This window comes from Rhinoraja longicauda, chromosome 2 (assembly GCF_053455715.1).
Source record: "Rhinoraja longicauda isolate Sanriku21f chromosome 2, sRhiLon1.1, whole genome shotgun sequence".
Lineage (NCBI taxonomy): Eukaryota > Metazoa > Chordata > Chondrichthyes > Rajiformes > Arhynchobatidae > Rhinoraja > Rhinoraja longicauda.
Window position 1 is genome coordinate 41,935,902 of NC_135954.1, and position 23,360 is coordinate 41,959,261.

The following is a 23,360-nucleotide window of genomic DNA, read 5'->3' on the forward strand; positions in this document are numbered from 1 at the left end:
GTTTACCTGCCTGAACCTCTCGTCAACAATGTTGGATGATTTGTCCAGAAGGACAAATGCATTATGACCAACTACCCCATCAGCCCACTCAAAATCACAGTCAAAACAATGGAAAACAGCACTCACTAACCTGCCTACTGATGTATTATTTAATATATGCCAGGAACATCAAACTCTCAGGTAGATCAGCAGAAAACACACCATGGATTAGTTTCACTACTGGCACCAAAGAAAAAGAGTAGTGGTTGTATAAAACTAATTAATTCAGTCCACTGCACGAGTTCCTCAAGATATTGTCAGAAGCCCAACATCATCAAATGATTGCAATTCCTGTTCTTATTATGCAGATAATGAAGCAATCCACATCTCTATGCAGCAAGCAAACAATATTCATTGTTAGATTGGAGTGGAAAATCTAATAACTTCACCAAGAGGTTTAATATTTGTACCATCATTGAATCCATGAAGATCAACATCATATGGTCACCATTGACCAGGAACTTAACTGGATAGTGATATCTCATCAGCTAGCGTGCGGTCCTGACCTCCTATCTAAATCAATGGAGATCTTTAAACTATCTCGGACTTCTTTGCACTAAATGGTGCACTCTTTATCCTTTACCTTTGCACTGTTGATAGCCTGATTATATTCGTGTAAAGTCTTTATTTTGACTGGATGGCACACAAAAGCTTTTCGCTGTACCTCAGTACACTAGACAATAATAAACTACACTAAATGTACGGAGCAATACTGCAAGAGCAGATAATGTGCAGAGCATGACTTGGCATCCTTGCCAAGCACCCTCCCCCATTTTTTCTACCATTAATAAGCACAAATTTAGGAATGTGATGGATTACTCTCTTTGTCTGGATGAGTGGAGCTCCAACAACACAGCTGAAGACAAAACAGCCTGCATAATTGGCATCACATGAGATGCAGAAGCTAATGAACGGCACACAGCTAAATTTTAAAGAATAATCAGAAATATTGGGAAAACCTACATCTTGTTAATCGGTCGGTAACAACGAACTACAAATTGATAAGCAGCATTAATCAGTGACAATTGTAAATGCAAATTTAAAAAAAACCAATAAAAATAAACTGCCAGAGAAATCCCTGATCCAAAATGTTGTCTGCCCATTTCCCCCCTACAGATGCTGCCCAACCTGCTGAGGTTTTCTCAAGGTTTGTTTTTTGCTCAAGATTCCAGTATCTGCAATTTTGCATCTCCAAAAAAATCTGAACATTAATTTCAAATAATCCCCACCATTTAGTACACTATTTAGTATTTTAAAACTTAAATGAAATACAATTACAGCTCTGATCAGTTACTCAAAGAATAGGTTTTAACTCATCAAAAAATTATTTCCCCTGAAACTATAAAACAATAAACAAATTTATTTAGTTACCTGTTTATGAATCCAGTGGGCAGGAGGATACTTGCTGTATTTTACTGCCAGCTCCACCACACTTTCTCTCTCCAATTGCCCCGGACTTGAACAGATGGAAAATCCACCAACTTTAGATATGCCAGGAATAAAGAAGTCTACCCTTCAATAAAAAAAGGGTACTCTCTATTAAATCAAAAGAATACAACACTAAACAAGGAACTATGGGATATTAAAATATTTGATTAATATGTTTTTACTTATGGTAGAATGTTTCAGAAACTAAATTTTTTTTAACCTTTGAAATCTTGAGAGATACATTTAGATGCATCTGATAAGAGATACCAATGAAACCCATCCCCTTATTCTACCAAATATATAAATGCAGGAAGAGAGCTGGTGTTTAACAATTGCTTATGAAAAGACTACCAGCTTAGGTTTTAATATGTCTGTACATACGATTGGTGGAAGTGACCACAAAGATTCAAAAAGTTCTGACTTCATATTTTGGACATCCTCAAAGATGTTGGATGGCACTAAAATTGTGCTTAATGGAATAAACAGAACAGATCTGGCTTGTTGAAACTGGGCATCAATACAAAGCTGGGTGATAGTGTGAACTGTGAGGAAGATGCTATGAGGTTGCAGGGTGACTTGGACAGGTTGTGTGAGTGGGCGGATGCATGGCAGATGCAGTTTAATGTGAATAAGTGTGAGGGTATCCACTTTGGTGGTAAGAATAGGAAGGCAGAGTATTATCTGAATGGTGTCAAGTTAGGAAAAGGGGACGTACAACAAGATCTGGGTGTCCTAGTGCATCAGTCACTGAAAGGAAGCTTGCAGGTACAGCAGGCAGTGAAGAAAGCCAATGGAATGTTGGCCTTCATAACAAGGAGTTGAGTATAGGAGCAAAGAGGTCCTTCTGCAGTTGTACAGGGCCCTAGTGAGACCGCACCTAGAGTACTGTGTGCAGTTTTGGTCTCCAAATTTGAGGAAGGATATTCTTGCTATTGAGGGCGTGCAGCATAGGTTTACTAGGTTAATTCCCGGAATGGCGGGACTGTCAAATGTTGAAAGACTGGAGCGACTAGGTTTGTATACACTGGAATTTAGAAGGATGAGAGGAGATCTTATCGAAACGTATAAGATTATTAAGGGGTTGGACACGTTAGAGGCAGGAAACATGTTCCCAATGTTGGGGGAAGTCCAGAACAAGGGGCCACAGTTTAAGAATAAGGGGTAGGCCATTTAGAACTGAGATGAGGAAAAACTTTTTCAGTCAGAGAGTTGTGAATCTGTGGAATTCTCTGCCTCAGAAGGCAGTGGAGGCCAATTCTCTGAATGCATTCAAGAGAGAGCTAGATAGAGCTCTTAAGGATAGTGGAGTCAGGGGGTATGGGGAGAAGGCAGGAACAGGGTACTGATTGAAAATGATCAGCCATGATCACATTGAATGGCAGCGCTGGCTCGAAGGGCCGAATGGCCTCCTCCTGCACCTATTGTCTATTGTCATAGCACAGTAGGCCTCGTGGAAATGCACAGTTCCACAATATGCATATCTGTTATTCTACCATTACTATCACAGTTTTTAAAAAATCATTGTCAAACATTTGCTCATTTTCTATATTGGTTATGTTTGCAAATAGTTCAGATCTAAAATCATTTAACACTGGAGGGGAACAAATATCCTGGTGGGAAGGTTCGCTAGTGCAATACAGGTGGGTTTAAATTAGATTTTCAGGGGGGTGGGATCCAATGCAGGACCAAGGCAGGTGAGAGGCTGGAAGTCATTATGGATGGTGATGAATGAAAGTTTAGTGGAGTTTGTAAAGAGTGAGGAAGGACTGTTGGGTTAAATTGAACTTATTTTAATACAAGAGATCTGACGTGCAAGGTAGATGAACTCAGGCATGGATAGGTACGTGTGACTGGAACGTTGTAGCCATTACGGAAAACTGGTTAAGAGAAGGACAGGACTGGCAGCTTAATGTTCCAGGTTACAGATGCTTCAGGTAGGCAAATCTCCCATGCCTGATCTGAGGACACTTTGGGAAACTATAGAGGAAATTGCAGGTGCTCTGGCTGAGATTTATGGGTCGTCATTAAATACGGGCAGCAAATGTTGTGAGTCTATTTAAGAAGGACTGTAGGCAATAGCCTAGGAACTGTAGGCCAGCGACTCTAACATCGGTTGCCATAAAGTTACTAAAGAGTATTCGGAGGGACAATATATACGTACATTTAGATGGACCGTGGGCTGATGAAAAATAGTCAGCACAGTTTTGGTTATCAGACTGGAGGCCTGTGACTAGTGGTGTGCCTCAGGGTTCGGTACTGGGCCTTTTGCTGTTTGTCATCTAAATCACTGATTTGGATGAGAACATATAGACATGATTAGCAAGTTTGCAGATGACACTAAAGTGGGTGGTATTGTAGATAGTGAAGATGGTTGTCAAAAAGGATCTTGATCGGTTGGGCAGGTGGTTGATGGAATTTAATAGAGAGAAGTGCGAGGTGATGCATTTTGGGAAGTCTAACCAGGGAGAACCAACACAGTGAATGGTAGGACTCTAGGGAGTGTTTTGAAACAGGGGAATCTAGGAGTGCAGGTACATAGTTCCTTGAAAGTGGTGCCACAGGTGGATAGGATGTTGTACAAGACATTGGGATGGCCACATTTAGAGTATTTGGTCACCCTGTTATAGGAAAGATGTTGTCAAGCTGGAAAGGGTGCAGAGAAGATTTAGGAGGATGTTGGCAGGACTCGAGGGCCTGAGCTATAGGGAAAGGTTGTGCAGGCTAGGATTTTATTCCTTGGAGTGCAGGAGGTTGAGGGGTGATCTTATAGAGGTGTGTAATATCATGAAATAAATAAATAGAGTAAATGTCTTTTACCCAGAAGAAAGGAAATCAAGAACCAGAGGACATAGGTTTATGGTGAGGTGGGAAAGATTCAATAGGAACCCAAGGGGCAATTTTATTTTTACACAAAGGGTGGTAGGTAAATGGAACAAGTTGCCAGAGGAGGTAGTTGAGGCAGGTAATATCACAATGTTTAAAAAACATTTAGACATTTAGGCACATGGATAGGATAGGTTTAGAGGGATATGGGTCAAATGGGACTGGTGCAGATGGGGTATGTTGGGCGGCATGGGCAAGTTGGGCTGAAGGGCCTTTTTTCCACACTGCATGACTATGACAGTTAAATCATGATTTTTGATGCTTTGAATCTGAGGCACAGCTCAACAAAGGGGACACAAAATAAAGTAATCTTCATCAAGGAGAAGAAAAGAAAGGAAAAGATTAAGCACGAGCAATCTAAAGCCAAGTGGAAGAGTCTTTGAAAGAGAGTAAGAAATGACAAAATAGATTCTGAAATGCACAATTTCTGCAAGATGGGTCACGGCAGCATTAGCAGCAACAGCTTTGATGATAGAAGTTATACAACACAGTGAAAATAATCAGAGAAGGTTGGTGAAAGGGATATTTGTACTGGTACTCGGGAGAAGATTGAAGAACAAGAAGACTATGGAAGAATTGGAGGGAAAAAAAAATCAGGAATACATGAAGCAGTACAACTTGATAAAATTTGCAGTGCTAGCATTATAGCCATCACTACAAGCAAAACACAATATTACTATATTCTGGATGAATTACTGTACGTTAAAATTGATAAGCTGGTAAAATACATAATGTGTATACTAGACTTACATGGATAGGACAAGTTTAGAGGGATTTGGACCAGGGAGATGGCAGGTGGGACTAGTGTAGCTGGGACATGTTGGCCGGTGTTGTCAAGTTGGGTCGAACAAACGCATCCAGAGTGTTGTTCATGGATAAGTATGCAGGGAGATTTGTGGAAGCTGAAAGTGGCTTCAATTTTATTCAGTTTTGCTTACTGCATCTTTACAAATTTGGCTTTTTCCACAGACATCACTGCTAAGTTTGTAAATGTTCTTTTGCTTTACTTCTTTCCTCTCATTTTATTTTGGACCTGTGAAGCAGTAGACACTTGTAATGCAACACTTCAAAAGCCATGGCCAGTTCTGACACAGGCAGAAAAAGCAAATTCCCTTAAATGGGAGAATTTGATATTGAGGCTACTCAAGTTAGTACCTGGATCTCTCATGCAAATAGACAGGGATTAGTCCAATACACTGTAGGCTCGGGGATTACAACACTCAGAACATGTATGTTGAACTTGTACCATATGAGAATTGCAAATTAAAACAAATGCCAAATAATATTTACCATTGTCCTGCTTTGAAGGTGAAATTTTTGTTCATCACAACAAGGCGTAGTCTCTTAACTGTCTCAGATTCATGAACTATCCCGCATACTTTTGCTTGAGCAATCATCTAAATTCAAGAAGGATTGGCATTAGGAATAAAAAGTAAATCCTCTCTGTTTCACTTTGTAGACCCATCTGTTTATGTACATAAATGAAATGTTTTTTCTGTTTTGTTCATACTTTGCGGAGATTGATTATTTTTAAAGCGATGTTGGCCATACTGAAGTCATACCACAATTATACAAAGCTCACACACCCAGAATGATTTAACAGCATTTCCAATGACCATTCATTTGCTCACAATGAAATACAAGCTGTTTAAAATCTTTTTTTTTTCAATAATGCAGGAAAGTATTATCTTATCCAGATCACAATTGTTAACCATACTTATAAATGGAAGGCACCCCACTTCAGTTAGGAGTTAATCAATACAATCAATACAAAAAGACTATTCGTTCATTTTAAACATTGCTGTAATCCAAAACCATGCTAATCGTAGAAACACTCAGCAGGACAAACAGAATTTTGGGTTAAGAGAAACAGAGTTAATGTTCCAGGGGCAAGATCCTTCTTTTTCTACAGATGCTGCCTGACCTGAGTGTTGATAGCAGCTTATGTTTTTTATTTCAGTATTTCTAGAACCTGCAATTATTTTTATTCTAGACTTTTCTTTCTTGGATTCCTGTTACTTAACATTTGTTTGAAACATTAAGCTGCACCTTTCTCTTTAAAAGAGCCTATATAAATAGAATTCAATGGCAGTCAGTTTGTACCCAAGGTCTATCACACTGAGCACTGACCATTCTTCACATGCGAACATTATTTTCAGCATTTAGAGAAAGGCGAGGAGAGTCCATCGATAAATCTGATCGTGCCTTCAAAAGACATGGAAACAAACAAACTTTTAAAGAAAGTATTGAATTATATTCAGGAATAGTATTGTTTGGTTAGCTTACTCAAAAGAGGTAATGGCAAATTTGTGACAATTCTATTGACAGGCTGACAGGGAAGCTAACTCAGCATAGATCAGAATCTGAAATGAGAACTTTCTGCAAGCTCTGATGCAAGAATAGCAGTTGCTTTTCTCCACAGGCAATGGGAAAAGGACACTGTTAACTTAAGGGAACTATCAATCTAGATTATCTGCAGTATACTGGCATAACCATTGCAAAAGCAAGTCATATATAACAGTATAACAGAGCTTTATTTGTCGTTCGGTACCGAAGTACCGAACAAAACTACATAGCAGTCATAGAAAAAAAAGAACACAAGACACATAGCCCCAACACAAACGTCCATCACAGTGACTCCAAACACCCCCTCACTGTGATGGAGGCAACAAAACTTCCACTCTCTTCCCCACGCCCACGGACAGACAGATCGTCATGCCTTTATGAGAGAGGGAGAAGGAATCAACCTCTTGAATTTCTTATTAAGACCAGTAATATTTTCAGCATCTGAATGCTTTGATATTGGAATGTTATTCATTATTAACAGAATCAGATGATTGCAAGTTCAACCACCAAAAAGCCTTAGCAACCTAAACTGACACTTCACTACAGTAATGACAGAGTGCAGCCTTTTGAATATAGCATGAAATTAAAACGATGTACTCGCATGTGGAGGCAATAAATTCCATGTTTATAATTCAAAGAACAGCAAGGGAGTTATTTCCCAGTGTCTGCCCAATATTTAAGCCGCAATCAATTATTAATTGTAAAAATTTTCACATGTATCTATAAAGTGTCTTCAGTATGTTGTTTATTTTGTTATTTTACAGATATTCATTCTCTAATCGGCTTAAAATTCATAAATTATGATCTCGTGGCTGCAAATTTAATAACCAAAAAAAAGACATCAAAGAACATCAAAAGAGGATTTATATTATGGCAAGGTAGACACAAAATACTGGAGTAACTCAGCGGGTCAGGCAGCATCTCGGGAGAGAAGGTATGGGTGACTTTTCAGGTCGAGGCCCTTCTTCAGACAATTTTTTGGCAATGTTGTTCTCATGAATTTGTGACATTAAATTCCCACAGGCAAGTTGGGAAAAGAAATGTGAAGAAATCAGTGAAGAAATTCTGGCCCATAACTGCTAAGAAAGCATTTGATTAATAAAATTAGTTTTGAGAAAAAAAACAAATGAAACTAACTATTCAACAAAGTTTTGTTGTGGCATATGAATATGTTTCCTTAGTATCCGTTCATTTAATTAAAAATAACTGTTATTCAGCTACATATACATGTAATATACTCCATGCTACAATCAATCTTTTACTGGGGGTTACACAATTTTTTTCAAAATAAGTACTAAACAGACCTCCCAACATTTGATTTTACAAATTCAGAATTTTGATGTCCAAAATTCAGAATTTTACATCAAAATTCATAATATGGCGCGTAATGAAACTTTTCAGCAAAAAAAGGTATGCACGCCAAATGCGCGTACGCCTTGCGCTACATTCATGTGTGAAAAATGACGATTATTTCCAATAGTCTGTAGTTCTTGGACTACATGTACAATGTCAGGCCTATCATGAGTATATTCTGCTATTTATAGGTTATTGAACAGAAATACTTTTTATAATACAAAGATTTTTTTTTGTTTTGTTTTCTCTATTTTGCTTTTTTCCCCCCACAAAATGTATGATTAAGTTATGAAGAAAGAACTGCACATACCTAATTTCATTGAAGACATACTTGCTCCAGTGGTCTTCAACAGCACATCACAACTGTCCATGTCCTCCCCAGCCCCCACTCCTCCCCACTACCCTCCCCACTCCCACTCTACCCCACTCCCAACTCCCCCCCTTTCCTCCGACTCCCGCCCTCCCCCCCGACTCCCGCCCTCCACCCCACTCCCGCCTACCACCCTCCCCTTTCCCTCCCTTTCCCTCCCATCCTCCCCCACCCCCCTCCCTCCCCTCCCTTCCTCCATCCCCCCAACCCCCACTCCCCCCTTCCCTGCCCCCTCCCCCGCACCCCATCCTCTCTCAACATTAACGGGACTCACACTACGCAGCGAGCCCAGCGGCAAGGCGAGGCCGGACCAGCGGCGAGGCGAGTCGGGGCCAGCGGCGAGGCGAGTTGGGGCCAGCGACGAGGTGAGACCGGGCCAACGGCGAGGCGAGGCGAGGCCAGCGGTGAGGTGAGTCGAGGCCAGCGGCAAGGTGAGGCGAGCCCAGCGGCGAGTCGGGACCAGCGGCGAGGCGAGGCCAGCGGCGAGGCGAATCGGGGCCAGCGGCGAGGCGAGGCCGGGCCAGCGGCGTGAGGCGAGTGGCGGGGCGGGGGAAGGGCGAGGTATGTGTTTTGCGGAAAAGTGTGAGGTGAAATCGCAATGGCGGAAATGAAATAAGAAAGCGAAAACTTCCCGCCAAATTCGGAAGGGTTGGGAGGTCTGACTAAATGAACACAAAAGCTTGAAACATTAACATCCTATTTATAAACAAGATCTATTCCTTTTTCTACAACATTCAGGCTACACTGACCTCTTGGCGGAAGTTGTTGAATGTTCTTTCCAGATGATCTGCTTTCCTTTTTGATGATACATTCCTGCTGAAGGCAAATGCAATAGACTAATTTAGTTCAACAAATAGATTAACAAGCTTTTTTAAATATTCACTTTGAGTCTAATCATCAATTCCTTGCAATTAATTAATTACGTGTATATTTAATCATGTCGGAAATTCTGGTGTGGTACCATTGGAATGCTTCATCAATTGGATGCAAAAAACACAATGATATCATTTAAGGAGTAAAGTAAACTAATTTCCATCAGCAGACCTAAAATATAATCTTGTCATTTACTCATTTCCATGTCTGTGTAACCTGGTCACAAACTCTGACTGGATAGAAAATAATATTTTCTGAGCAGTGACAACGTGTTTTTATCATATCATATCATATCATATATCTACAGCCGGAAACAGGCCTTTTCGGCCCTCCAAGTCCGTGCCGCCCAGTGATCCCCGTACATTAACACTATCCTACACCCACTAGGGACAATTTTTACATTTACCCAGCCAATTAACCTACATACCTGTACGTCTTTGGAGTGTGGGAGGAAACCGAAGATCTCGGAGAAAACCCACGCAGGTCACGGGGAGAACGTACAAACTCCGTGCAGACGGCGCCCGTAGTCAGGATCGAACCTGAGTCTCAGGCGCTGCATTCGCAGGAAACATGTTCCCAATTTTGGGGGAGTCCAGAACAAGGGGCCACACTTTAAGAATAAGGGCTAGGCCATTTGGAACAGAGATGAGGAAAACATTTTTCAGTCAGAGAGTTGTAAATCTGTGGAATTCTCTGCCTCAGAAGGCAGTGGAGGCCAATTCTCTGAATGCATTCAAGAGAGAGCTAGATAGAGCCCTTAAGGATAGCGGAGTCAGGGGATACGGGGAGAAGGCAGGAACGGGATATTGATTGTGAATGATCAGCCATGAGCACATTGAATGGTGGTGCTGGCTCGAAGGGCTGAATGGCCTATTCCTGCACCTATTGTCTATTATCTAAAAATGTGAATAGGTTGATTGGTAAGTTTACAGTGAAGAAGGCTGGTAAAGACAGAAAGCAAAGAGTGGGGATAAATGGGTCCCTTTCGGAATGGCAGGCAGTGACCAGTGGGGTACCGCAAGGTTCGGTGCTGGGACCCCAGCTATTTACGATATACATTAATGACTTAGACGAAGGGATTAAAAGTACCATTAGCAAATTTGCAGATGATACTAAGTTGGGGGGTAGTGTGAATTGTGAGGAAGATGCAATAAGGCTGCAGGGTGACTTGGACAGGTTGTGTGAGTGGGCGGATACATGGCAGATGCAGTTTAATGTAGATAAGTGTGAGGTTATTCACTTTGGAAGTAAGAATAGAAAGGCAGATTATTATCTGAATGGTGTCAAGTTAGGAGGAGGGGGAGTTCAACGAGATCTGGGTGTCCTAGTGCATCAGTCAATGAAAGGAAGCATGCAGGTTCAGCAGGCAGTGAAGAAAGCCAATGGAATGTTGGCCTTCGTAACAAGAGGAGTTGAGTATAGGAGCAAAGAGGTCCTTCTACAGTTGTACCGGGCCCTGGTGAGACCGCACCTGGAGTACTGTGTGCAGTTTTGGTCTCCAAATTTGAGGAAGGATGTTCTTGCTATGGAGGGCGTGCAGCGTAGGTTCACTAGGTTAATTCCCGGAATGGCGGGACTGTCGTATGTTGAAAGGCTGGAGCGATTGGGCTTGTATACACTGGAATTTAGAAGGATGAGGGGGGATCTTATTGAAACATATAAGATAATTAGGGGATTGGACACATTAGAGGCAGATAACATGTTCCCAATGTTGGGGGAGTCCAGAACAAGGGGCCACAGTTTGAGAATAAGGGGTAGGCCATTTAGAACGGAGATGAGGAAGAACTTTTTCAGTCAGAGAGTGGTGAAGGTGTGGAATTCTCTGCCTCAGAGGGCAGTGGAGGCCAGTTCGTTGGATGCTTTCAAGAGAGAGCTGGATAGAGCTCTTAAGGATAGCGGAGTGAGGGGGTATGGGGAGAAGGCAGGAACGGGGTACTGATTGAGAGTGATCAGCCATGATCGCATTGAATGGCGGTGCTGGCTCGAAGGGCTGAATGGCCTACTCCTGCACCTATTGTCTATTGTCTATTGTCTATTGTCTATAACAGAAAGTAGATTACCTACAGATCCGGTTAGAGAAATGGCAGTTGCAGTTTAATCCAAGCTGGTGCGAGGAGGTGCACTTTGGGCACAAATTAAGAGGAAAACGTACCGATTAACACACGACCCTTCAACAGCATTGATGTAAAGTGGGATTTTGGGGTCGAATTCCATAGTTCCCTGAAAGCACCAACACATGTACATGGTGGCACTGCGTCTGCGATTTGCCTGCAAGTCTGTCTGTCTCTCTCCCTTCTTTGTCTTATCGTTAATGTTAGATATATGTAATAGTCTATTTTTAGTTGTGTATTATGTGGGGGGTGGTGGTGCGGGGGAACTTTTAAAAAATCTATTTTTTCAACAGAAATGTAACTTTTTTTCGTGTCTTATCTCTGTTCGTGCTGCGGCCTAACATAGAGGAGCTGGGTGACCTCCAGCTGGGCTCCGGTCGCAGAGACTGTGGACTAGCGGAGCTGGCTGACTTTCAGAGGCTGTGGTGGCGCTGCGGTTGCGGCTGCAACTCGACTTTCGGAAGCTTTGGCCGCGGGCCCTGTGGTCTGTAAAATCGGGAGCTCACAGATCCCTGATTGGCGACCGAGTTTTCGGGAGCTCCAGCCACAGCAGCTTCATCCGCCCCGAATCACGAGGCTTGAATCGGCCCGTTTGTAGGACCTTTCATCGCCCGGCGCGGCTCGGCCGCGGGATCTTCCATTGACCGGCGGGTGCTTCAATATAGGGAGCCTCGATCGCCTCGAAGCAGCAGTTTGACTGCCTGACCACGGGAAAAGGAAAAGATAAGACTTTTTTTAACCTTCCATCACAGTGAGGGGGTGCCTGGAGGAGAGTCACTGTGATGGATGTTTATGGATACTGATGGATACTGGCCCAACATAGGCAAATGGGAGATCTTGGTCAGCATGGAAGTATTGAACCAAAGAGCTTGTTTCCGTGCTGCATGACACAATATCAGTTATTCATCCATCTTGATGCAATTTGTATTTAGATATAGTGTATTTAAATTTGTAAGAAAATAACTGTAGATGCTGGTACAAATCGAAGGTATTTATTTCACAAAATGCTGGAGTAACTCAGCAGGTCAGGCAGCATCTCAGGAGAGAAGGAATGGGTGACGTTTCGGGTCGAGATACGAAGTTCAGTCTGAAGAAGGGTCTTGACCCGAAACGTCACCCATTCCTTCTCTCCTGAGATGCTGCCTGACCTGCTGAGTTACTCCAGCATTTTGTGTATTTAAATTTAGTCACTTGACACTTCCATACTTTGATCACATTTGTTGTTTCCTTTTGTTTGCCCATTTAGTTTGCTTATTACATTTCCAACTTCCACCTTTGTTGCTCTCCCTCTGGACGCTCCACTTGGGCTCCCATCCTCAATGGGCTAGCGATCTAGCTTCAGGAGTTACATTCACATTGAGATCCCTTCAATGTCACCTTTGGAAGATACCACCTCGACAGTACAATACTTTCTTAGTGCATATATTTTTATGCTTAGAATTTCCAGAACCTGAACTTGAACCCACAACCTTCTAACTCAGAAACAAGAGCTCTGCCTTGAAACAAGATTTCAAACCGATGCAACTTTTTAAACAAGAATACCCCTCCGTACTCGTACTTATCACAATAAACTCGACTTTACAATATTGCATAAATGTCTCAAATGGAAATTGTGAATTGGGTTACACATGGATTGTGAATTGGATTACACATTGACTTTCCAGCCGTCAGAGCCAATGAATAAAAATGTCATTACTTTCTAGTTCAGACAATATAGTGTATTTAAATTTAATCACTTGACAACATTTGTTGTTTCCTTTTCTAGTGATTTTGATCAAAAGTGCACGTGTTGTCCGAGGGCTGAATGAGGTTCACTGACACCAACCTCAGCTTTTTAAAGAAAATAGTGGTATTCGGCAAAGAAGTAAACCCCTTCAATTTCAAACCGGCACAAATCCACCAGAGGCGCAGTTATTGGAGTCTGACTCGTGCAAAGTGTTAAAGCCACGGTGGGAGTTTACAGCGCCCCCGCCCTCTCTCGCTCTCTCTCACCTCATCAGTTTACAGTGACACAGAATGCCGGGCCCGGATAACGAGTGCGGCTGCAGCAGGGAGGATGAGCGGGCAGCCGGTGCACTGGCAGCGGCTCCCAGCCAGGTCCGAAGCGCAGCCACTGTCAAGGCCATTCCCGGGTGATGGTGGCGGCTGCAACCCCCACCGCTCACCGCCAATGATTGGCAGCTCCTACCGGCCGCCGCTCCCGCTGCGGATCACGCGCTCCGCCACCGGACACTTTAAATTCAAAAGAGCAGCCGCCGCCAAACCGGGAAGTGCGTCACAATCGCCGAAGCCGGGCGCTGCTGTTGTCACGTGACCCCCACCCCGGCGAGCGTCGGGCTTTTGCTTTCAATAGGTGCAGGAGGAGGCCATTCAGCCCTTCGAGCCAGCACCACCATTCAATGTAATCATGGATGATCATTCTCAATCAGTACCCCGTTCGTGTCTGTACATATGTTGTTTGCTTCGCTGAACTCGGTAAAATCAGGCTGGGGAGAAAGATTCCCCTGGAGCTTTTGCGCCTCAAATTGTCACACACGCAAGTGCGGTCAGGTACAAGTACAATGAAAATCTTGCTTGCAGCAGGATCGCAGGCATGTAAGCTCAAACATACAGATATAAATTATGCATAAATTCCACAAAAAATCCGAAAGACTGCAGTGTGGAATCACAGGAAAAACAAGCTCATGGTAATGCAAGAAGCGGTGGTGGTGTGTTGCTGAGGTAGGATTACGGTTGTGTAGATCGGTTCATGAAGGTGTTATTTGTAGCTGTTCTTGATGGTGTGAATGGGAAGACTTCTGTACCTTCTATCCAATTGTAGCAATGAGAAGTTGGTAGGTATACTTGTTCATAGATCCTGCTTTCATAAATCTGTAAATGGTGGGAGGGGTGTGTCTGCTTTCTGCGGCCTTGTGTTCCTGAACATTGGATTTGCTGTACCAGGTCATGATTTAACCAGTCAGGATACTTTCTACAGTATATCTGTAGAAGTGTTTTAGAGGATTCAATGGCATGCAGAATCTATTTAAACTTTGAAGGAAGTAGAGCTGCTGGCATACCTGCTTCGAGATTACATCCATGTGCTGCCTCCTGGATAGGTCCATGATGTTAACACCCACGAATTTGAAGTTCCTGACAAAAGTGCACGTGGTACACCAATTTACCTTTACTGAAGTCAATGATTAGTTCCTTAGTTTTGTTTACATGCAACGAAAGGTCATTGTTGTGGCATCGCTCAACCAGATGTTTCTATATATACAGGAAATGTTTAGAGAGATATGGGTCAAATATGGGCAGGTGGGACTAGTGTAGATGGGGCATCTTGGTTGGCATATGCAGGTTGGGCTGAAGGGCTGGTTTCCAGTCAATATGTTCTATCTCTCTCCTGTATGCTGACATTGGAGTTGTGCTTAGCCAAACAAGAGAAATGGGACGTTGATTGGCATATGTGAGAAAATAGTTTACAAGGAAATAAGTGAGCTCCTCGGCAGAAGCCTCACTTTATATGCCTGTGCCCGCACCTCAATGATTTCTGATCCTGCCAGGATGTTTGCCTCTTTTCGTCATCTCTGCCATTTATCTTTTGCGTCATTACCACCCACCTACCTTTTACTCAGTTCAAACACTCTTCCTCTTGGGCCCAAGCCCCCCCCCCCCCCCCCCCCCCCAATCCTGTGGGCTTTTACCCTCTCCAGATATCAACCACCTTGACGTCCATTCCCTCACCCCTCCAAATGCTTAGCCTTCCACTCACTGTGCACACATCCCAAACCTTATCAAACCCGCTAACAATGGCATAACTATGTGGTGTGGCAGATTGGTCTCTACTTTGCAGAGGCCAGAAAGCAGTTTCCAGACACCTCATATTTGGTCTTGGAATAAGCGAGTTCGGTATCTCGACTGAGCATGCGCCGGTCATAGGTCGCAGGAGCTAAACATTCTCGCCGGCTGATCTGCTGCGTGTAGACAGACCTGCGTTTCATCCGTATTTTCCAGTTTTGTTTCGTAGGGGTAAGAAAATACTGCTTTAAAAAATATTAATTAGGTGTATTTATGGTTGATTTGTATAAGACTACGATGATTTTGTAGGTTTTATTGCTTTATGCTTCGGTGAGTGAGCGAGATCGTTACGATTTGGTTTTGCATCGTAACTTGTACCGCAGCTACTCCTCAAGTGGGAATATGTCGCACTTCCCAAACCACGAGTTAATCTTGGTTTTTCGGATTGTCGGCGATGCAAAAGAAAAACAAACGTTTGAGTAAATGAATTTCTGCTTTGTGCAGGCGGAATGTCAATGGATGACCACTGCAAACGTGAAGCACGCTGTTTGTGCAGCGATTAGACAACTGCAGAGGTCAGCATCCAGCGGAGCGGTTTGTCTGATCAAACCCTCCCTATAATATCACCCAGTAGAAACAAAATGCTGGAGTAACTTACTGGGACAGGCAGCATCTCTGGAGAGAAGGAATGGCTGACGTTTCAGGTCGAGACCCTAAACTCACCCTCATTCCACATAAGCCTTGCTCCTCTTCAGCCCTACGCCATTCCCGGGGATGGCGGTGCCAGCAGAGGCTGTGTTCGCCAGCGCTGGCTCCCTGTAGCTGGTTGTCTGGGTCTTGCTCCCTTAATCACACCCCCGCTGCACATTTCTGACAGGCTCAATCCTCACAGCCAGCGCTGCCGTGAGAGTGGTCCCCGGGGCAGGCGGGCATATATATACCTGACGGGTGCCGCTCCGACAGGTTACATGTTTTGCAATCGGAAATGCGCAGCGGGGGAGGAGCGAGGTTTGTGTGGAATGAGGGTGAGTTTGTGCAGCGCCCGTGTCTGCTCTGGGAGGCGGCACAAATGACTTTGCCTGGGGTGGGAGGGAGCTCTGTAACCCGCAATGAAGCACCAAGCGTGGGGATTTTTTAACGTATAAGAAGGAGCTGTAGAAGCTGGTCCACACCGAAGATTGACACAAAATGCTGGAGTAACTCAGTGGGACAGGCTGCATCTCTGGAGAGAAGGAATGGCTGATGTTTCAGGTCGAGACCCTTCCTGTAGGGTCTCGACCTGACACGTTAGCCATTCCTTCTCTTCAGAGATGCTGCCTGGCTCGGTAAGTTACTCCAGCATTTTGTGTCTACCAGGTGATATTATAGGGAGGGTTTGATCAGACAAACCTCTCCGCTGATGATGTCTAATTGCTGCACGAACAGCATGCTTTAAGTTTGCAGTGGTCATCCACGGGCATGCCGTCCGCACAAAGCAGCAATTTATTCACTCAAACGTTTGCTTTTCTTTTGTATCGCCGACAATCTGGAAAAACAAGAATAACTCATGGTTTGGGAAGTGCGACATATTCCCGCTTGAGGAGCAGCTCCGGTACAAGTTACGATGCAAAACAAAATCGTAACGATCTCGCTCACTCACCGAAGCATAAAGCAATAAAACCTACAATATCATCATAGTCGTACAAATTAACCACAAATACACCAAATTGATATTTTTTAAAGCAGTATTTTCTTTCTGCTACGAAGCAAAACTGGAAAATACAGATGAAACGCAGGTCTGTCTACACGCAGCAGATCAGCCGGCGAGAATGTTTAGCTCCTGCGACCTTTGACTGGCGCTTGCTCAGTCGAGATACCAAACTCGCTTAAATGACCCACCAGTGAGTTCCAGGCCACTCTCTCCCATACTATCACAGGTCTTATCACTTTCAGACATCTCCCTTCCACAGCCTCTAACCTGACAGTTCCCCAAGCCCTTAATGACCATTTCCATCTCCCACCCAAGATCCACAAACAGGACTGCTCTGTTAGACGCCATGTTTCTGCCTCCCTCTTGCCCCACTGAACATCTCCTCATATCTTGATCCTATCTTGTTCCGTTTGTCCAGTCACTTCTGATCTACACTCTGGAAACCTTGCACTGTAACAACTTCCATTTCCCTGGTCCCCTCTGCCTCAACTTCACATGGATGTCTAGGCCCTATACACCTCCATTCCCTATTAAGAAGGCCTAAGGCCCCTTCGTTTGTCTTCAGAACATTTACCCTCTAGAAACACTCTCTTTTGCCTGGCAGAACATGTTCTTATCCCAAGCAACTTCTCTTTTCATTCCTCTCATTTTCCACAAATGAAAGGTATAACCAGGAGCAATCACCCCACCGATGCCTGTCCTTTTTGTTGGCTATGTGGGGCAGCCCTTGTTCCAAACTGTTGAAAGACTGGAGCGACTAGGCTTGTATAAACTGGAATTTAGAAGGATGAGAGGAGATCTTATCGAAACGTATAAGATTATTAAGGGGTTGAACACGTTAGAGGCAGGAAACATGTTCCCAATGTTGGGGGAGTCCAGAACAAGGGGCCACAGTTTAAGAATGAGGGGTAGGCCATTTAGAACTGAGATGAGGAAAAACTTTTTCAGTCAGAGAGTTGTGAATCTGTGGAATTCTCTGCCTCAGAAGGCAGTGGAGGCCAATTCTCTGAATGCATTCAAGAGAGAGCTAGATAGAGCTCTTAAGGATAGCGGCGTCAGGGGGTATGGGGAGAAGGCAGGAACGGGGTACTGATTGAGAATGATCAGCCATGATCACATTGAATGGCAGTGCTGGCTCGAAGGGCCGAATGGCCTCCTCCTGCACCTATTGTCTATTGTAAACCTACTCTGGCACCACTGCCCAACTCTTTCTCCGATACTTTCTTCATCAACTTTGCTACTAACATCCACTCGCATTCAAATTCAACGGGGACTACAGTATTTTGACACCTCTCTCCCTTTTTTATGTACTGTCATTATATTTGTAGTCACTAGATGTCGCTCTATTAATGTTCAAAATGGGTTTTAACAAAAGATGTGTGGAGTCTACAGTCAGTGTCAATACTGTATTCTTCTTTCCTCAACTCTGTGCCTTTTATCTTTAGTAAGCGGTCCTTACACCCACCCTTTCCCATCTCCAACACTCTTGTTTGAATTTGGAAAAGTACTCTTGTGGCTTGGATCATTGTGGAGCAGAGTGGCTAGGCTGGCGTTTTTATGGTGTTATGTAACAAATGAGCATACCATTTCAGATGGGCAAATCTTCTGTATTTAACTATTATGCCATCCATGTTATCCAAAGGATGTATTCTTTAAACTTTGTTTCTAAAATTCCAGCCTGGAATAAAGATGTCTCAACGGAGGTTTAAATGTGGGTTTAGAGCCTACTGTGGTGGGACATTATTTCATGCAAAATGGTATTGTGAACGCTAAAGGGTTGTGGTTTATTATGTCACATATACCGAGGCACAGTGATAAACAATGTTTTATATGCTATCCAATCAGATCAGATAATACTATGATCAGATCAAATAATACTATTAAAAAGAGTAGAGCGATTAAAATCATTTAGCAGGGAAACGGGCCCTTCGGCTCAACATGCCGACGCTGACTAAGACACCCTATCTACACTAATCCCATCTGCTAGCGTTTGGTCCATATCCCTCTAAACCTTTCCTATCCTTTTGCCTGTTCAAATGTCTTTTAAATATTGTTATCGTACCTGCCTTAACTACCTCCCCTACCTAATTCGTTCCATGTACCTACCACCACCAGAGTGAAAAAGTTGCCCCTAAGGCTCCTATTAAAATCTTTCCCTTCTCACCTTAAACCTTTGTCCCCTGCTTCTTGATTCCCCAACTTTGGGTAAAAGGCTATGCTTTACCCTATTTATTCCCCTCGTGATCTTACAGACCTCTATAATATCACCCCTCATCCTGCACTCCAAGGAATAAAGTGCTATCCAACCTCTCCCTTTTCGTTCAAGGCTTCAAATCCTGGCCACATCCATGTAAATCATTCCAGCTTAACAAAATCTTTCCGATAGCAGGGTGACCAAAACTGAACACATTATTCCAATATTCTGAGATACAGTAAAAAAAATGTTTTACATGCTATCCAATCAAATCATTACCAGGCAGGAGTATAACAGGTGGTGCAAATAAGTGCAGAGTATAGCGCCACAGTATTAGTGTTGCAGCTCCAGAGAAAGTGTATATTGAAAAAGTACAAGGGCTGCAATGATGTAAGGTGGGAGTTCGGGCGACACCCTTAGTTTATGGGAGATCCATTTAGTAGTCTGATGACATTCAGGGAAGCTGTTTCTGAATCTGGTGCTATGTACTTTTAAGCTTTTTTTTATCTTCGGCCTGGTGGGAGAGGGCAGTAGTGTTAATGGCCAGGGCATACATGCTCCTTGAGTATGTTGACTGCTTTCCCAAGTCGGCATGGAGTGGATGGGGGTGAGGCTGGTTTGTATGATCGACTGGACTCCATCCATAACTCTGTAATTTCTTGTTGTCTTGGGCAGAGCAATTGCCACGCCAAGTCAAGTCAATTTTATTTGTATAGCACATTTAAAAACAACCCACGTTGACCAAAGTGCTGCACATCTGATTAGGAAAAAAAAAAAAGAAACATACAGTGGCAGGCAGCCAAACACAACGGCGCGTGATATATCTAGATAGGATACTTTCCATGGTGCATCTGTGGAAATTGGTAAGAATTGCTGGATACATGCTGATTTTCTTAGTAATCTGAGGAAGTAGAGGCATGGAGTGCTCTCTTGACCATGATGTAAATATGGTTAAACTTGAAGCTCTCTACCATCTCCACTTAAGCACCGTTGATGCTGACATAGATGTGCACACCACTCTGATTCCTGATGTAATTGATTAGCTCTTGACATTGAGGGAAAGGTTGTTTTCATGACACCATGTTACTGAGTGCTCTATCTTGCTCTTGTACTCTGTCTTGTCATTGTTTGAGATGTAGCCCGATAGTCTTGTCATCTGCAAAGTTGTAAATGGAGTTAGAACAGGATTTGGCCACACAAATAAGTATATAGGAAGTACAGTAATGGGGTGAGTACACATCCTTGCAGTGTTAAGAATTGTTGTGGGGGATGTGTTGTCACATCCTCACTGATTATGGGTCAGGAAGTCGAGGATCCAGTTACAGTGTGGGGTGCTGACTCATGGGTCCAGGTGAGTTTGGTTAGGGTTATAGTGTTGAAGGCAGAGCTACAGTCAATAAACAGGTGTGCGACATAGATGCCCTTGAAGGGCCAGAGAAATGGCATCTGCCTTGGACCAGTTACGGCAGTAGGTGAATTGCAGTGGTATTGGACTGTCTGTGAGGCTGGAGATAATGTGCCCCACGACCAGCCTCGCAAAGTACTTCATGATGGTGAATGTCGGAGCCACTGGACAGTAGTCATTAAGGCACGCTACTTTGCTTTTCTTTGGCACTTGGATAATAGAGGTCTTCTTAAACTAGTTGAAACCTCAGAATGGAGTAAGGAGCTATTAAAGATGTCACCAACCAGCTGGTCACAGAATCTGAGGACATAGCTGGAGAACTCCATTCAGGTCAGTTGCTTTATGTGGGTTCACTCTCAGGAAGGCCGATCTGACATCTGTGCATTAAACTCATTGGGAAGGGATACGTTGTTGCAGTGATACCGTCGACTTCACTTTGCATCCCGTTACAGCATATCACAATCGACAGGTGTATGTACGTATGGTCATCCTGCGACTCTAACTTGGTTTGGAATTCCCTCATGGCATCCTTAATGGCTTTATGAAGGTTGTACATAGATTTCTTGTACTGTATGAGATAATTTGACTTGAATGTTACCAATTTGTACTCTGTAATGTACCTCATGGTTCATCCAGGGTTTCAGGTTGGAGAATACCCTTATTGACATTAGCACACATTTCTCTACTCACTTGCTAATGAAGTCTGTCATGGCAGTGACATCATCGTTTAGGTTGGCTGCAGAGTCCTTGAACAGGTCCACTGACTCAAAGCTGTCATGAAGGATCTTATCTGTTTCCTCAGACCAATACTGCACAACTTTCTGTACCAGATTCTCATGCTCCAATTTCTGCTTGTAAGCAGGGAGTACAACCACAGCCAGGTGATCAGATTTATCAAAATTCAGATGGGGGGAATGGAAGAGTAGGTGTCTTTGATGGGTGTGTGGCAGTGGTCTAGAGTGTTTGGCTCTCTGGCGGGACAGGAAATGTGCTGTTAGTATTTTGGAAGTACACTTTTGAAGTTGGGTTGATTGAAGCATGTAGCAATTATGGACAAGGCCATGGGGTTATTTGTTTCAAGGCTATTGGTAGTGGGGTATAGTTTATCCATCGCAAGCTGAGCATTAGCACGGGGTGGAAGGTTATCAGCTGTCATGATAGCCAAAGTGAATTCCTGCGGCAGAGAAAGGATCAATACTTCACCATTGGAAAGACCAGGTCCATGGAGCAGGAGTTCACTACAGCTGCCACATCTGAGCACCATGAGGTGTTGATTAGGAAGCAGACGCTCCTGCCCCTCTCCGTGTCTAAAGACGAGCAAGTGGCAAGGGACTAATATTGCAAATTAGTTAGACAATTTACCTTTAATAATTCATGTTGACTTAATCAATCCACACCTGTCAAAGTGACTGCTAATTTTGTATCAGATTATTGTTTCCAAAACTTTCTCTAGATTAAACTGACTTTATGCAGTTATGAGGTTATGCACAACACCTTTTTTGATCAAGGGGTTATAGTTTGATATTTTCCAGTTCTATGGCATTACCCTGATTCAACAGATGCTTGTAACATTATGGTCAGGTTTATAAAAAATAACATATCAAATGCCCTCATTATAACGGAAGACTATATTTTTCATTGGTTGCTTTCTGATTTTAGGATGAACAGGCAGTATTCAACACAGAAAATGGGACAACTTGATTAGAATGCTATTCAAATTTATTTTTTTCTTATTCAATCATTAAAGTACACAGTGCTGCCACAAAATAGAAACATATTTTTAAAAAAGAATGTACACAATATGTTGGCCAATAGATTCTGCTTTTAATGAGAATGTTTCATTTCTGCTGATCCTAATTGTGAGTGGAGTTTAGACAGATCAATTATGTCACATAATCCATTTTGATTATCTTTTCCAGCTCTTCAAAGATGCTTTGAAATTGTGACGATCTTCAGTACAAACAATGTACAAGGCACAAGTGGTCAGTAGTCTTGAGTTCTGCACATCCTTGAAATACTTGACAGCTCCTGACTAGGCAGGGGGATATGAACTGCAGCCATCACACAGGGGCGACAGCTCATCACCCATTTATGACTGACAGTTGCTCGAATCGCCACAGCTGTTGGGTGACATCTTTGTTGCACGGCCTTAGAAACAGGTCTTGGCTTGTGTCATTCCTTATTGCCTCAATGCACTTCCTAGAAAAGGCATGAATAATTTCTCCACTCTGCAAAGCAAAATAAGTGTATGTACTAAGTATCTACAGGTAGACGAAGTTGCAAATCAGCCTCAAATTCTATTCATTTCTTTTAAAAGCATGTTTTACGCTCATCTTTTTTCTCTTTGTTTCTCAACAGTAATTAAATGCTTTTCAGTGTTATTTAGTTTTATTGGCTGATTTTGTTTCTCACAATCTTCCCAGGGGGTATACTTCAAAGGAATAAATAAAAAAAGAATGATTTATTTTATAGGGGCTTTTCTCTTTTGAATTGATTTGCTAATTTTAGTCAGATTGCTTTGTTAGAAAACATTGGGCATGGCCCCGAATGTAGAGGGTATATCACTGGAAAAATGTAGATGTATTGTTCACATGATTTTGCCCATTTATGGGTACATACAGAAAATTGCGGACAAATTACTCATGATTTTCTGATAGATTGCCTGCTTTCTGTGAGCTGCTGCCAATGATACTGTATTGGAACCTTCAGCCCTCCAATTATTTTCTTCTGACACGTTTGCACAAGAATGCATTAATTTATGTTAAAAAATCCCATTTTTGACATATATCCAAGACATAGTTACAATGTACAAAAATCAGTTTCATGAATAGTTTTAAATACACTACCTAAATAGACTAGTCCTTAGCAGGAAGACGACTCATAATGGC

The 23,360-nt window shown here is 42.9% G+C and overlaps 2 protein-coding genes across 5 annotated transcripts in view; both read right to left on the reverse strand.

Annotated features, from left to right (window-relative positions):
- Positions 1-16,138, reverse strand: part of oxnad1 (oxidoreductase NAD-binding domain containing 1) — a 45,229-nt gene extending 29,091 nt beyond the window's left edge. For 2 of the 4 annotated variants that reach the window (XM_078418121.1, XM_078418091.1), the window contains exons 1-4: positions 13,396-13,685; positions 9,169-9,235; positions 5,641-5,747; positions 1,411-1,552 (exon numbers count right to left, since the gene is read on the reverse strand). In XM_078418121.1, coding sequence (XP_078274247.1) covers positions 1,411-1,552; positions 5,641-5,747; positions 9,169-9,235; positions 13,396-13,529 — 450 coding nt within the window. In that variant the 5' untranslated portion in view covers positions 13,530-13,685. Of the gene's footprint in view, positions 1-1,410; positions 1,553-5,640; positions 5,748-9,168; positions 9,236-13,395; positions 13,686-15,841 lie in introns of those variants that run through there. The other 2 variants (XM_078418111.1, XM_078418102.1) reach the window with 2 other exon arrangements.
- A 6,047-nt stretch (positions 16,139-22,185) lies between these two features.
- Positions 22,186-23,360, reverse strand: part of LOC144604066 (polypeptide N-acetylgalactosaminyltransferase 15-like) — a 69,441-nt gene continuing 68,266 nt past the window's right edge. The window contains exon 10 of the mRNA XM_078418135.1: positions 22,186-22,700. Within this exon, the coding sequence (XP_078274261.1) occupies positions 22,554-22,700 (147 nt within the window). The 3' untranslated portion in view covers positions 22,186-22,553. The remainder of the gene's footprint in view (positions 22,701-23,360) is intronic.